Source organism: Scylla paramamosain, chromosome 36 (genome assembly GCF_035594125.1).
Source record: "Scylla paramamosain isolate STU-SP2022 chromosome 36, ASM3559412v1, whole genome shotgun sequence".
Classification (NCBI taxonomy): domain Eukaryota; kingdom Metazoa; phylum Arthropoda; class Malacostraca; order Decapoda; family Portunidae; genus Scylla; species Scylla paramamosain.
In genome coordinates this window covers 10,812,395-10,826,907 of record NC_087186.1, presented here as the reverse complement: position 1 = coordinate 10,826,907, position 14,513 = coordinate 10,812,395, and the positions used below count along the sequence as shown (strand labels likewise).

The 14,513-nt window shown below is 48.8% G+C and overlaps 1 protein-coding gene across 9 annotated transcripts in view; it reads left to right on the top strand.

Moving 5' to 3' along the window:
* LOC135090976 (patched domain-containing protein 3-like) overlaps positions 1 to 14,513 on the top strand; it is a 104,611-nt gene that overhangs the window by 81,264 nt on the left and 8,834 nt on the right. For 7 of the 9 annotated variants that reach the window (XM_063988229.1, XM_063988233.1, XM_063988228.1 and 4 more), the window contains 2 exons: positions 2,699 to 3,484; positions 3,603 to 3,934. In XM_063988229.1, the coding sequence (XP_063844299.1) occupies positions 2,814 to 3,484; positions 3,603 to 3,934 (1,003 nt within the window). In that variant the 5' untranslated portion in view covers positions 2,699 to 2,813. Of the gene's footprint in view, positions 109 to 2,698; positions 3,485 to 3,602; positions 3,935 to 14,513 lie in introns of all 9 variants that reach the window. The other 2 variants (XM_063988232.1, XM_063988227.1) reach the window with 2 other exon arrangements.

Sequence of the window (14,513 nt, the reverse complement as noted above, 5' to 3'; positions counted from 1 at the left end):
TCCTCCCTACTCTCCCCTGAACACAGCACAAGGACACACGTGACTTTTAACCCTTGCTGTGTCGGGTATGAAATTCTACAGGTGCTTCTAGTAACCTAAGTAGACCAGGTGAGGTGTAATACAGGTGTAGTTAGTCATCACCACGTGTCAGGTGTGTCAGAGCAGTGTCAAGGTGCTACAATAAGGGAGTGACGCTTTCTCCCGGTACTTTTCGCCTGTCTCTTATTTTGATTCCCTTATTGTCGACGCGGGAAGCTGATATTTGAATACGAAAGAGGAAGTTAATGGGGGAGAAAGTCTTTGTCAATGGCGTACTTGATAATGGTGGTTAATGACGGTGCCAATATGTTAATTTACGAGGTATTGAGCTGCTGTACTGTATTGTCTGAAGACCTGAAGCAAGAGGACGGAGAGAAAGGGGAGGGGGAGGAGAATGGTTGGAAGGGAAATGGACGGGAGACAAGGAGGAGGAAAGAGAAGAGAGGAGGAAAGGGAGAAAGAGAGGGAAAGAAAGGAGGGACCAGGAGGAGAAAACAGAGAAGGGGATAGGAGGATAGAGAAGAAACAGGGAAGATTAAAGAGAAGATGGGAGAGGGAAAGAGGAATAACAAAGAGGAAAGGAGAAGAGAGGAAGAATAGACTAGAATAGAGAGAAATGCAAGAGATGAGAGAGAGGAGGGAGAATTAAAAAGAAAAAAAAGAGGAAAGAGAGGAACAAGGAGTAAGAGAGACACTGGGATGAAAAAAAAGGCTGAGGAAAAGGAGGAAAATAAATTGTAAAAGGGAGAGGCGGAAGATTAAATTAAACTGTGAGGGAATGAGGGAGGGCAAGAAGGAATTGATGAGTGTCTCTCTTTGAATCTGTATCCATTGGGAGCGTCCTGGCGGGAGGAGCGCGGGGCGTACGGGGAGAGGGAGAGGAAGGGAGACAGGGAGTGGAAGAGGAAGGCAGAGGGAAAGATAGTGATATATTTAGATAAGGGTAGATGAAAAGATTGATGGATGTAGGTGCTGATGAAAAGATTTTAAGTATTAGTAGACAATCTGATATATTTAAGTAGTGATATAGTGAATGATGAATAGATACAGCACAGGAACTCAAGTCTATACGACGCTAACTTACCTGGGAAACTTAGATATAAAGGTAAATTTGAATTAACCTGTAAGAACTGAAAAAAGAAACGTGTGAACGATAACTGCTCACCGGGGGTTTAAATTAAGATTTCGTAAAGGTGAAAGGAACCAGTGTGACCTGAAAACGTTAATTAGATGGGCGAGGTCACCTGGAGGGCAACGGTCCCGAAGGAATGGGTCTTAAAAGGGGAGGATTTACCAGGAAACGAGACGGAGGGGAGGTGCTGTTTAAGCCTTAATTGGCCGTGGAAAGTACTGGTGAACTTCATCATTTCAGGGTTGAGAGGGTAAAACGACTCAAGGTGACCTTGGTTACGTGTATCACCTTGCTGCTCTGCTCACGAGAAGGGAAGTTAGTGAAAAAATTTGCTGGTTCTTTCTTATTAGCTCAGTTTGTACACGAGCTTCAGAATGGTAGGTAGGTTTATGAGGTGGTGAATGTCTGTTTCCTTTTGTTTTTCTCTAATTTTAGTGGCAGTAAGTGGTGTGTTTGAGCATTTTTTTCTTTTTTCAATGTTCTTGGCGTTGTTTTATGGGCGAGGGGAAGGAGGACACATGCGTGACACCTTCAGGAAGCGAGGGATTTTTGCGTGCAGTGTCCATGGCGGCATGCGCACCTCCCTTTTGCTTTTTATTTATTTTTTTTTTGTGGCAGTCTTAGGAAACAGATTGTTCCATAGTCAGAGCCAGATTTTTTGAGGTTCTCTTGTGTTTTCCCCATCCATGATGCAGAATACTCGTTAAACTGTCCCTGGAATCACGAAAACTCCCTTGAAAATCCTTATTTCCACTAGACCCTTAGGAAATTAGCTGAAGCAGGACACTGAAGCGTTTGAGGAAAGAGACCTTCGATGATGACTTGAGCGAGGGAAGCGGCAACACGCGGATCCCGTCCTGTGTAGAGGCAGCGAGGTGATGCAGCTAGTGTTGGTGTCTCTAAGGGCGAGGGATGAAGGTTACGGTAGAGTGAAATAGACCATATGTATCTTTACTGAGACTCCCACCTGCCTTAGCGAAAAACTGAGTCATCATGCGTCGCTCCTTGGACGGAAATTTCCGCCGTGTTCGTGTTTATACTTGGTGCAGACTTAGGGTGGTAACACGCGAGGGTTGTGTAAGGCGAGTTGCTTTCCCGCCCTGCACCCTCCGCCTCCCGTTGTCCCTGGCCACCATGATGGGGCGGATGCTGTGTACCTAAGTAATTATAGTGGAGATGGGAAGCTGATGTGAGATGTAGGGTCCAGGGCCGTGTTTAGGGGTAAAGTGATGGGGCGTTCCTGGAAGTGGATGTAGGTGAGGGGCAGGATAACTACAAGTGAAGGGAGAGAAAGAACCGGGCTGAGGGAGAGGACCAAGGCCAGTGTGTGGGGTGAAGCAAGCGAGGGATTCTTGTGAGTAACGACTGTGTGTACAGAGAATGAGTGGATTTAACATGCAAATATTAAACAAGGTTTCGTCATGCACTTGAAGCCCGGGGAGGCAGGACAGACAGACAGAGGGCGAGCTAATCTCAGTGGCGGCGTGGCGCGCAGGCTGAGCACTGATCCTTTCTTCTTCCTTACAGGTGTGAGGAGGGAAGACCCGCCGAGGCCCCGCCCGCCTCAGCTGCCGCCTCCTCCTCCTCCTCCTCCTCTTGTTGCTCCTGCTCGGGCCCGTGCAGCCGCTCCCTGCGTCACATCATGGGCTGCTTCCTGAAGAAGTTCGACAACTTCCTGAACCGCACATTCTATCGCCTGGGCTACATGATAGCATGCCACTTCGGCTACTTCATCATCGTGCCCATCTTCTTGACGGCCATCTTGGCCACGGGCTTCCAGAACATCCGATACGAAGATGATCCCGAGTACCTCTTCTCTCCCACCACGGGCTTCGCCAGGCGGGAGCGCGCCATCATTGAGGAAAACTTTTTCCTTAACTTCAGCTCTGACTTCCATCCGTCCCGCATGACGCGCCTGGGCAGGTTCGCACGCCTCATCATCATGGCGCGGGACGAAGGCACCATTCTGCGCACGGACGTGTGGGAGGACATCAAGAAGCTAGACACCCTGGTGCAGGCCGTGTCCCTCGAGTTTGATGACCGCACGCTGACATTCAAGGACGTGTGCGCCATCTGGGACAAGAAGTGCTACGAGAACACCGTGCTGGACCTGTACGACTTGATGCCCGAGGTGGAGGCCAAGGAGCTCAACCTCACCTACCCCTTCATGCTCAACCCCAAGACCTTCGAGCCCTTCCTGTTCTCGCACTACATGGGCGGCGTCAACGTCACGGACTACAACGTGATGGAGAGTGCCAAGGCGCTGTCCATCTTCTACTGGCTCAAGAACAACAACGAGAGGGAAGATCATGAGTGAGTACTCCGCCTAGGCTGAGTGAGTGAGTGAGTGACTGAGTGAGCATTATTGGTCTTATAAATGCACTTAATACCTGTTTCCATTCCCTGCGTGCCTAACTTAGTTGTTCCCCAGGGCCGCGCTGTGGGAGGAGCAGCTGCTGAAGGCCATGGAAGACTTGGAGTTCGAAACTATCACCGTGGCGCGCTTCGTCTCCCACACGCTGGAAACTGAGCTGGAGAACAACACGAACTCTGTGGTGCCCTTCTTCGGTGTGACCATCACCATCATGCTCCTGTTCAGCGTCGGCTCTGTCATGATGGGTGACTGGGTGCGCACCAAACCCTGGCTGGGCTTCATCGGAGTGGTCTCGGCTGCGCTTTCCTGCTGCGCCGCCTTCGGGTTCCTCATATACTTGGGAGTGGAGTTCATCGGGATCAATATGGCGGCGCCCTTCCTTATGCTCGGTAAGTGTGTGATTATCTTGTTTCTTGTATTTTGTCCTCCCATGCTTTGTCTCCCAGGGTGGTGAACAAGCGACGTTTCCTTTTCACGGTAAGTCGACGTTTCACAGACAAGATACTTATTTCCTGAGTCCGTGAGCAGTGACTATTTTCTTCCTTTTAGTCTTCCTGGAAAAAGAGAAGCATCATTTCAAATCCATGTTATCAGATCGAGATTTCTTCAGTTCGTGAGTGAAATGCTTCCAGTGGCGGCGAGGGAGGCTAAGACAATCACTATTTACCTTGATGATTCTGTGAAAACGCGCCAGTTCGTGAGTGAAGACCGATACCACTTGTCCTCGAGCTTGTGAAGGCTGAGGAAAGTGTGTAATTTTCCTTGCCCTTATGAACACACATGAATTAGTGAGTGAAGATGGTTCCAATATCTCTGGTGGTTCTGGAATGTGGAAAAAGTGTCTAATGTTCCAACAGCCTTCCCAAACACCTGTGCTCTGATCCCATTCATGTAGTCTTTCATAATCAGAAGTGAGAGTTGGTGAGTAAAGACGATTTCAACCCTTCTGGTAGTTCCTAAGGCTGGGAAAGGCAAACAGTGCTCTAACAGCCTCCCTTGCTCGTAACACTGTCCTGATTCCACTCGTGAGTAAAGACCGTTTCTGGATTTCTGGAGGCTGGGAAAGGCAAACAGTGCTCCAACAGCGTCCCTTCCTCGTAACACCTGTGCTCTGATCCATTAAAGCAAAACGGGACCAAGAGGGCGGGAAGGCAAGCGAGAAGGGTCGAGAGCTTTCAGGAAATATCAATGGGGCAAAAAGTAGTAATCCTTTAAGTCGTGAGCAGCTCCTCCTTGTATCGTCCCACACTATCGTTCTAATGTTCTGCTCAGACTTGACCTGGAAGCGCGGCGCGAAATAGGAAATGGCATAGATCCGCAACCAGGAAGACGTGGGTGTGAGCGTAAATATTCCCTTGGTCCTTGTTTCGCGCCTCGGTGCTGAAAACTACGACGCGAACTTTCAAGGTTACTTTGTGTGTGTGTGTGTGTGCCGTGCGACTCAGCCAGTGTCTAGGTCAGTCAGAACGAGACACCCATGCAGCCATCAGTCATTTAGCATGTCGAGAGAATCAGTCAGTGCTTTGTTTCCAGTCAACAGTCTAGTCAGTCAATCACAAATAGCAATGTCAGTCAACTTAGCAGTCTCCTCTTAATCAGTCAGTACATCAGTCAGTTTTTTTTTTTTTTTTTTCAGTGCACTTTTAAGTCGAAGACCTTGTCAGAAATAGTTTAGCAGCATCGGTCACCTTAACCATTTGCTAATCAGTCACAGTCAGGCAATCATCCAGTCAGTCATTCAATCAGTGAGTCATCAATTGAGTCACCAGGAGCCAGCCAAACATCCAGTCAGCAGTCCAGTCTTTCCTTCCTTTCATTATACCTTGGAGGGAAGAAAGGGAACCAGTGTTTGAGGAACCGAATAAGTCTTGGTGAAGGGCGGGTTGCTTCCTCTGAATCCTCGACCCTCGCTAACACGTACTCAAGGCGACCACGAAGACAGGCCTTTAGTGTGTCAAGGCCGGTGTACAGCGCTGGCCGCCACTCGGGGGCAAGGCGTGGGTGGCAGTAGTGGTAGTAGAGGTAGTCAGGAAAAGAAAAGAAAAGCAGGAAGGAAGTAAATATTGATTCACAGCTTAATCATAGTGAAACAACTTTTTTTTTTTGCTTTTTTTTTTCTTGCATTTTCGTGTATTATCACTCACAGTCGGTTACCTTATCAGTCAGTCTTCCAGTCACCTGCAAATCAGTCAGTTCATGCACCCAGTCACTCGTGCAACCAGTCAGTCAACGCAAACTAACTAAAGTATTATTAACCAGGTCCCTATTAATATATAAGACCTACCTTTATATAAATACCAACGCTTATGTATAGATAACAAAGACAGGACGATGACCCTCCACCCTATCACGTGACCGAGGGGCGAGGGAACGCCTGAGATCGTGATGCGGGGAAAATCAGACGGGGAGGGTTGATGCGATGTGTAGCCACGCGGGAGATCACGTCCGGAGGTTGAGGCCGCTGGTGCGCGTGACTTACTGCGGCAGGGTCACTCGCCACCCAGTCATGAGGTTAAGAGAGCGGCAGTGTGAGGCGGAGGGTGTGACTGACAGGTGTGGTGCAGTGCGGGGTTTGGAGGGTGATTTATACGAGTACAAGTGTGAAACAGAAGAAATGGCTAGATAGGGTGAGGGAGAAGAGATGGGTAATACATGTCAGGATGGGAGGGAAAGATGTTAGTGTGGGTGAGGCAGGAAAGGTCGCTTATCATGCTTGGACGAGGCAGGAAAGATGGCTTATATATGCTGTGGTGAGACGAGTAATCAACTAGTACTGTTAAGGTAGCAATGCATGGTTTGTCATGGAGTGTGTGGCGTAGAGAGAGGAAGAGAATAAAGGAGCTAGACGTGTGTGAGTTTATGCGTGTGTGTGCCAGGGACGGCAGGTGTATTAGGGCATCGTGCAAGTTAGAAAATTAAGGAAAACAGAGACGATGAATGAAGGAAGGAAGGGAGGAAGGAAGGAAGGAAGGACGGTCGTGAGGTACATGTTTGTTTCCCAAGGACAAGAAGTCTCTAGTCGTGCTCGTTATCAAGGCCAAAAAATCTCGTATCGTAGCTACAAACTGGTATTTCTTCACCGACCGCCACACCGACCGCCACACCGACCGCCACACCGACACGAATCAACACAGGCGCTCAATTTAAAAGCAAGTGAAGGTAACCCGCGTGGAAAAAATAAAAAAAAAAAATAAATAAATAAATAAGTAACATGAACACACAACGCTACGAAGAACATATAACAACGAACAACTTAACACAGCGATCATAATCTAATACACCACTAACAGTAAATAACACGAGAATCATCTGACAACACCACGAACGCCTCATTTCACATCTCTCGTCCGTTTCCACGCTGGGACTCGAAGAAACGAAGCGATAAAGGCGACAAGAGTGTTCCGAAGCATAGGATTGGGACGAGGGCATCGGTGAGGGGAGGGGGTGGACGTGGGAGGGATGGGGTGGGGGGGCGGGCTGGCCTCCTCACTAGTAAAAAAGTCAATTAAGTTTCGCCTGAGTGCCGCGGGGCGAAGTGTTGCTGAAGGGTTGTGATGCCCCGAGCCTTCACCTTGGATGGGGCGGAAGAGAAAGGGAAGGAAGGCTGAGGGAGAGGAAAGAGAAAGGGAATCGAGCAGCAGCGGAGTGAGAAAGAGAAAGGAACCAAAGAACAAGTTGGTTTGCTGTCAGAACCTGTCGGCACTGGTTCATATCGTGACCTGAACCTCGGAGAAATGGGACAGCACACATCCACCACTCGTCTGCTCACGGGGCGGCGACACGCAACCCCAAGTAAAACCCAGTGAAACCTTAACACCGCGCACCTCACACTCTTACACTCCTAACATAAAACCTTCTACTGGTTTCAAAGGTGTAGCGTTGTCAAGGTGCGATTAACCTGACTGTTTAGTTCAAGCAGCTGAGAGGGCGTAGGCAGGGGACTGAGAGGCTGTGTTTGGCTGAGACTTAAGTAGGGCGAGGCGGGAGGCGCTGTACTGTTAACTCCACGAGGGAAAGTCCATCTCAGCTGATTCACGGAGGAGGAGGAGCAAACAAACACAGATAACAAACATTTAATCTACTCATTACGATTTTATGATAAAGTAAAGAGGAATAAGTGCGTGGATGGACTGTGTAGGATGGCATAATGTGTTAGGGTGGAGCAGGGTGCGTGGAACGTAGCGGGAGGTGGAGGGACGTGGCATGTAGTGTGGTATGTGGGTCGGGTATGTTTGGCCCGCGAGGAAATAACGTGTCGATTTCACAAGGTAATGAAAACGGGGTGCAAGTTTAGTACAGTGCCACCATTAAGTTTTCGTTCACCCTCACCTCCCCTTCCCTTCACACTGCGTTCACTTTAAGCATGACTGTCACTTAGGTGGGAGCGGGGAGGGATGGGGGAGAAAGGTGAGGAGGCGAGGGAAGGGAGTGGTGCCAAGTGGGGTTAGTGTCCGCAAGACCTCAATTCCTGTGAGATACAGAACACGAAGGGTGAGGGTGACGCGCACACACACACACACACACACACACACTCCTAAAGGAACTAGCTAACCAAATATGAGAAAATGAAAAGGTTAAAGATTCCTACTTGCTAAAAAAAAGTCTGTTCTTTTCCTGTTTAGAGAGAGAGAGAGAGAGAGAGAGAGAGAGAGAGAGAGAGAGAGAGAGAGAGAGAGAGAGAGAGAGAGGGGAGTACCGTTTCGAGGGCACGCGGTCATGAAGAGTACTGTTTGGGGAAAGTACCGCAGAGAGAAATGAGAGGAGGAAGAGTGGTCAGGGGGGGTGAGGATGAGGAGTAGAGAGTAGAGAACTGGGTAAGAGGGGCGAAGCAGCTGAGAGGTTGAGGAGGAGAGGATGGGAAGGATCAGAGCACAGTGAATAGGAGAGAGAGAGAGAGGTGGGGGGCTGAGAATGAGGCGGGAAGAGGAGAAAAAGAATAAAGGAAAGGAAGCAAGGAAAGCAGGCAGAAATGAAAGAAAAAGAGGAAAAAAATGGATGAAAGAAAGAAAGATGAATAGAATAGCGGAAGAGGAAAAGAGATGAATGAAATAAGAAAGAAAGAAGGAAATTGAAAAAAAAGATAAATGGAATAAGCAAAGAACGGCAAGGAGAGTAGTAGTAGGAGGAGAAGGAAAAGGAGATGAATAAGATAAACAGAAAGGAGGAAGAGAAGGAGAGTAGAAGGCGTGGGATGCGTAGGAAGCTGAGCACATATTCTACCATGCATTTGGAAGGAAGGAGAGACCTGGAGACAGTTTAAGGAATGAAAATGACATTGCTTACCGTTAGAATCTTTCAAGGCGAGTACAGGTATACTAGTGTACTGGGTCAGGGGCGCTCCTCTGGCCCAATTACTGTACTTTGTTTAAGAGAGCGAAGAGGGAAGAACCCGCCCTGATAATTGATTACCACCCATATCATTGCTTATGGTCCGCTGTTGTGTGAATGCTAAGATGTGTACGTAGGGCAGCTGGTGTGGTGAGGGTGTGGGTCTGTCCTTGGTGACGGTGAGCTGGGTGAGCATTCGTGTTCCTATGATAGATCCGGCTTTTTCTGTCTCCTTTTCCTAATGTTTCGTCTTACACACTACTCCTCTTTATCCTCCTCCATGTCTCTCACGCGTATCCTTATTTCTTCCTTCATATATATATATTTTTTTCATTTCTTTCTTCTTAGTTTTCTCGTTTTTTCTTGCTCTAACTTTTTTTTTTCTAGCTGTTTATTTTCTTTCATTCTTTCCTATTTTCTTAGTTTCTTTAGCTTTTCTCTTCCTCAATCTTCCGTTCATCTGCATTCACGCTTAAATTACACGCATTACAAACATTCTTCCTTTCTTTCTCTTCTAGCTTCCTTGTTCTTCCTCCTGTCCTCCCTCCCTCTCTAGTTTACGTCTTTCTTATCCCCCCCTCCTCTTCCCCCAATCATGCACAGGTAATACGCGTAACGAACCAACTTTCACACCTGCGTCTGTGTTCTTGTTACGGAGTCGCGGTTGAGTGATGCGACGCCACCAGTCTTCTCCTCAGCCGCAAGACAATTTGTGGGCAACGCTCGGCTGGCAATGTCAAACTCGGCGACACTTCGATATGCGTGTTTGATTTCGACATGAGATTACGGAGGCTCGAGGGCGCACGGTGGCTAGGCGGAATGCTGAGTCGTTAACCGCATCCGATCCGTCGCCACAAAGGTTCGGTCTGCGGCGGGAGAAGTAGGCTGCTGAGACCACTGCGCCGTCTTCATGTAGTGGCGTAATTCATTAGTTAATGCGTGGACTATTTGCTCTTGTTCTGTCTCGTTATTTACATTCTCCCTCGTGCGTTCAGCCTTCACCTCTTCCTTCTCTTCCTTCTTCCTTTCTCGCTGCATCTGATTCCCTCCTACTTTCTTCCTTCCTTCCCTCCCGCGCACCTGCACCCACTCCCCGCTCTGTCTAGCCAGGAATTTTCGCGGCACTTGCACTTAAGGGCCCCCGGAACCTTGTTCAGGCGAGGGCTGGGCAGCGGCCAGCGAGCCTTCCCCCCCTTGTGACGGCAGCAGCGGTGGTGGTGGTGGTGGTGGTTGCGTCAGGGGGAGTAATTAGTGTTGTGTCTACCTGGCTAATTTGTGTCGAGCTATTTTTGCTGTGGCTTTTTTTTTTTTTTTTCTTTCCATGTTTTACCTGGCTATTTTTACCTGGGCGACCTCCGTGTCTGTTATGCGTCTTTGTCCGTGTGTCCATCCGTCCGCCCCCCCGTCCGGAAGTAAACGTGTACTTGTCCAATCGTGTATTCTTGAATATTGCCTGCCTGCGTGTGCGGAAGTGCCTGCATGCCTGGCGAGTACTGATAAAGTTTGTTGTCCCTTCAGGGACACTCGCTCGCCGTGCACTTTCTTGTGACCAGGAGAGTGGGCCTGCGTGGCGGCGCGGGGTAGGGGCATGGGGCTTACTGCCCCGAGGCGTCGCGGCAGCAGACACAAGCCGCTGGGCAGAGGCCTGAGCGGGGCACCACTGTAGCGCGGGCCACCGAAGGCACAGTGCCTCGCTCCCCGCCTGGTCAATGTCTTGTAACCGGAACTACAAAGAGAAAAAAAAACCGGAGCAGCGTCAGCAGCGCGCCAGGTGCTCCAGGCTCGCCATTCAGCTGCTCCCAAACTTTCGCCCGCGGTTTTTGAGTCAAGGCTGAACGGGTCAAGGCTCGCCTACCACCGCGGTACACTCGCAGCGCCGCCCGGGCCTACATCATCCCAAGGTGGGAACCGCTGCAGTGGGGCAGAGCGCCCCGCGCCCTGTTGGGGACCCGAGCCGCACGGTGAAAGTTCAGTGGTTAGGTCAAAACCTCGCCTGAGGAAACGCCTCCTCAGAAGCCTTTGTGTGCTCGCAGTTTTCTCCAGGAAATCTACTTCTGTAGCATTTAGTCGCTGTGAGGTCACGGCGCGAGGAGGGGAGGAGGGGTGGCGCTGCGGGGAGTGTGAGGCCCCACGCGAGGCGGGGCGGGACGAGGCGGGCTGGCCAGCGTCCTGCTACGAATGAATGAGCTGAAAGGAGCCGGCGTGGAAGGTTATGGGGAGGACGGAGGAGGGAGTGGGAGGGAGGGAGGGTGTCATTGTGTGGCAGACGTGGCAGCTTTAATGAGAATGGGTTGCCAGGAGTGTAGGGGAACGGGAGACCCTGGGCGGCGGATTGGCTAACAAGGCCATGACGACGCGAGGCCGATTAGGAGACTGCGGGAGGCTGTGTGGTCTTGGGAATGGTCAGGGGCGGTGGGCAGCGGACGAGCAGTACTCATCAATCACCACTCTGTAGCACAGCACAGCGGCACAGAGGCAGGGAGCATGACACGCCATTCCTGTCTGTGTATCCCTTAGTGAGAGAAAAGAAGAACATGAACAATCACTTTACTTGTATTCCCACGTTACTAAAGGCAACAACAACACAAGTTTAAGGAAAGTAACCTAGATCTGAGACAACCCTGGTTACCTGTTACTGAAACCTGCTCCCTCCCTCTCCCTCTCCCTCTCCCTCCTTCTCACACCCAGCTGCCAGGGGGGATAGGGGGATCCTCAAGCAATCCACTCCTCACTCGGAAATCCTGAGTTGTTAGAATATCCGGTCCAGATTTAGAAAACGGAAGCCGGAAAACACTCCAGTCCCCGCGTCACAGGTGCGACACAGGTGCGTCACTTACTGAAAAGAAAAGAGGAAAATAAAATAAAGAGGACGATCAACCAAAACAAATTGGAAACAGGAGAAAGAAAAGAATAATAAACTCGGAAGAAATGTAGTAATTACGAATCAAAGCAAAAGAAAAAAAAGACAAGAAAAAAGCTTACTCCAGATGAAAATAAAAGCGAAAAACGAAAAAAAAAGTAATGAAAGAAGAAGCAAAATAGACAAAGAAAAGAAGAGAAAAAAAATCAAATCTTACTGGTATACACTCGACAACCAATCACCTCCTGACGGAACCTCCTGTGGCCGCTGACGACTCCTGACTGCCTGAAATGGAAATGACATGCGTGTGACTAATGGAAGGAATAATGGTGAGGGATTTCCCAAGATGGTGGCGATATGTGTACATTTGTATGTAGGTCGAGTGTGTGTGTGTGTGTGTGTAAATGTTGAGTGATATGAAACTTCTACCATCTGTCGAGAGAGAGAGAGAGAGAGAGAGAGAGAGAGAGAGAGAGATGGAAACAAATAACGTCTATCAAATGAAATGCGGTTCATTAAAAGGCTATGGTGTCACGAGACGAGGGTCGAGGCCTCACTCACTCACTCAATCACTCACTCACTCACTCACTCACTTGACACGCATAAAATTACCTTGAGAAAAAATGTCAAGCACACACACACACACACACACACACACACACACACAGAAAAAAAAAGAGAAAAAAAGTTACTGAGTGTGAGTGTTTGCACCACCAGCAATGCAAACACCACTGTCTGTGTGTCTGTCTGTCTGCCTTTCTGCCTGTCTGCCTGACACAAGGTAACATGTACATAAGGTGGTGAGGAGTGAGGCTGCATTAGGATAGGTGGGGACAGAGCGAGATGAGGTGTGTGTGTGTGGTGGGGGGGGGATAGGAATGTTTTGAAATAAAGCGAGGTAGGATATGCTTGGGTAAGGATGGGTTGATAAGGTGTAATGGGAAGAGATTAGGGATAGGATATGCTTGGATCTGAATAGGATAAGGTAGCATGTGGATAGATTAGAATAAATGGAGATGGATGAAGTGGAATCTGGTTGTGTGAGAATGGATAGGGATAGAATATGGTTGTGTCTGGATGAGTTAGAACAAATGTGTTTATTGGGAATGTAGGTTTGGGTGGGTTAACATGGATAAGGATAGGATGATACGGTCTTGGATGGATTAGACTAGGTAATAAAGAAACACAACCTACATAGACACCAGAAAACCTCATATTGTAGTACTGCGTATCGAATTAGTTACGATACTATTACTGGAAAAGACTTTGCTAGACTGTAACGCTGGAAGAGAAACATATAGAAGCAACACAAAGTCCCTACACTAATGATAAGACTTGCACAGTACACACAACAAAAGTCCACTGGCTGGAGACGAGATAATCTGCTGGAATGAACAACTCTATTCACAAAAGCAATGGCGGAGACCTTGACTGGCGAGTGAGTGGCGAACAGCGAATAAGCCTCATCATGACTGTTTTCCGGGTGTGTACTCTGCAGGGAGCGAGAGGAGAGGGAGGAGAGGAAGGTGGAATGCAAGAGGGTAATGGGGAAGGGAGAGGTAGGAGGTCAGTTGTAAACATTGTCCCGTCGCCTGAAGCAACCTTGGCCAGTGTTCACGCTCGAAGGTACCTGTAACTCCCCTGTAACTCCGCCATAAACCCCAATAGCTCACTGGAAACCCATGTAAACCCCTGTAACCTTCTAGAAACTCCTGTAACCTTCCATAACCCTCTGTACACCCCTGTAACCTTCTATAACCCTCTGTAAACCCCTGTAGCCTTCTATAACCTCCTCTAAACTCTTGTAAAACCCCCTATCCTGTAACCCCTGTAAAACCTGTAATCCCCCCTGTAAAAGTTTTATAAATACCCTGCAGTTCCCTGTAACCACCTCTGTAGTCCCTGTACGGCCATGCTGACCCACTGAAAGCCTCACATGTACGTACCTTCCACACCTTTCTTTCCATCGCGCGCCACGTCCCTAAAATATCTCAAGGGTTGTGGCGGAGCAGGTTTTGCGGGGTGTTCGTTCTTCTGCACCCACTCTGAGGTTCGTTTCTTGCCACTCACTCCCTCGTTCTTTTCTTTCAGTGATTACCGCGTTGTCCTTTGACCTCCTGCCACTTGCGGCCTTCCAGCCATGTTTCTTAACCACAACTCAAGAATCCTTTAAAAAATGAGCCTCCCCAGATTAACTGCACTAATTCCAAAGTGACTTAAAGATAATTGATTTCAGAATAACTCCAGAATTATCCTCAGAATCTCCTCAAATTCCCCAAACCCCAAAAACCACCTCGGCCCACTAAATCATTCCAAGCTAACCTCAAAATAACCCCGAAATCAACCAAAACAACCGCAAAATAACCTTATCTCTCGAATTTCCTCAATAACCCCAAAAAATCACCGGAAATGACCCCAAATCACCCCAAGATATCACAAAACTACCCTAAAATAATCCCAGTCATCCAGAAACAACCCAAAAATCACTTTTGAGTCACCCTAAAGTCACCTTCAAACCCCAGGACCCTCCCTCACGACTCGCGGGGTTCCACAGGGCACTAATAACATCGGAATGGTAACCTTGCGCAGCGTTCGTTAGTCAAGAATATTTCTAGCGTGATCCTCGCCTTGCCTCGCTTTGCCTCGCCTGCCAGAAGTCGGTAGCGGTGCTTTCAGAGGTGGGGAAGGCGACCCTGAGACTTCGTGAGGCGTCTTGGGGGCAAAAACACGCTTTGTTCACTTAAAAACAGGAAGAAGCTTAGAACGTGTACTCCTGCATT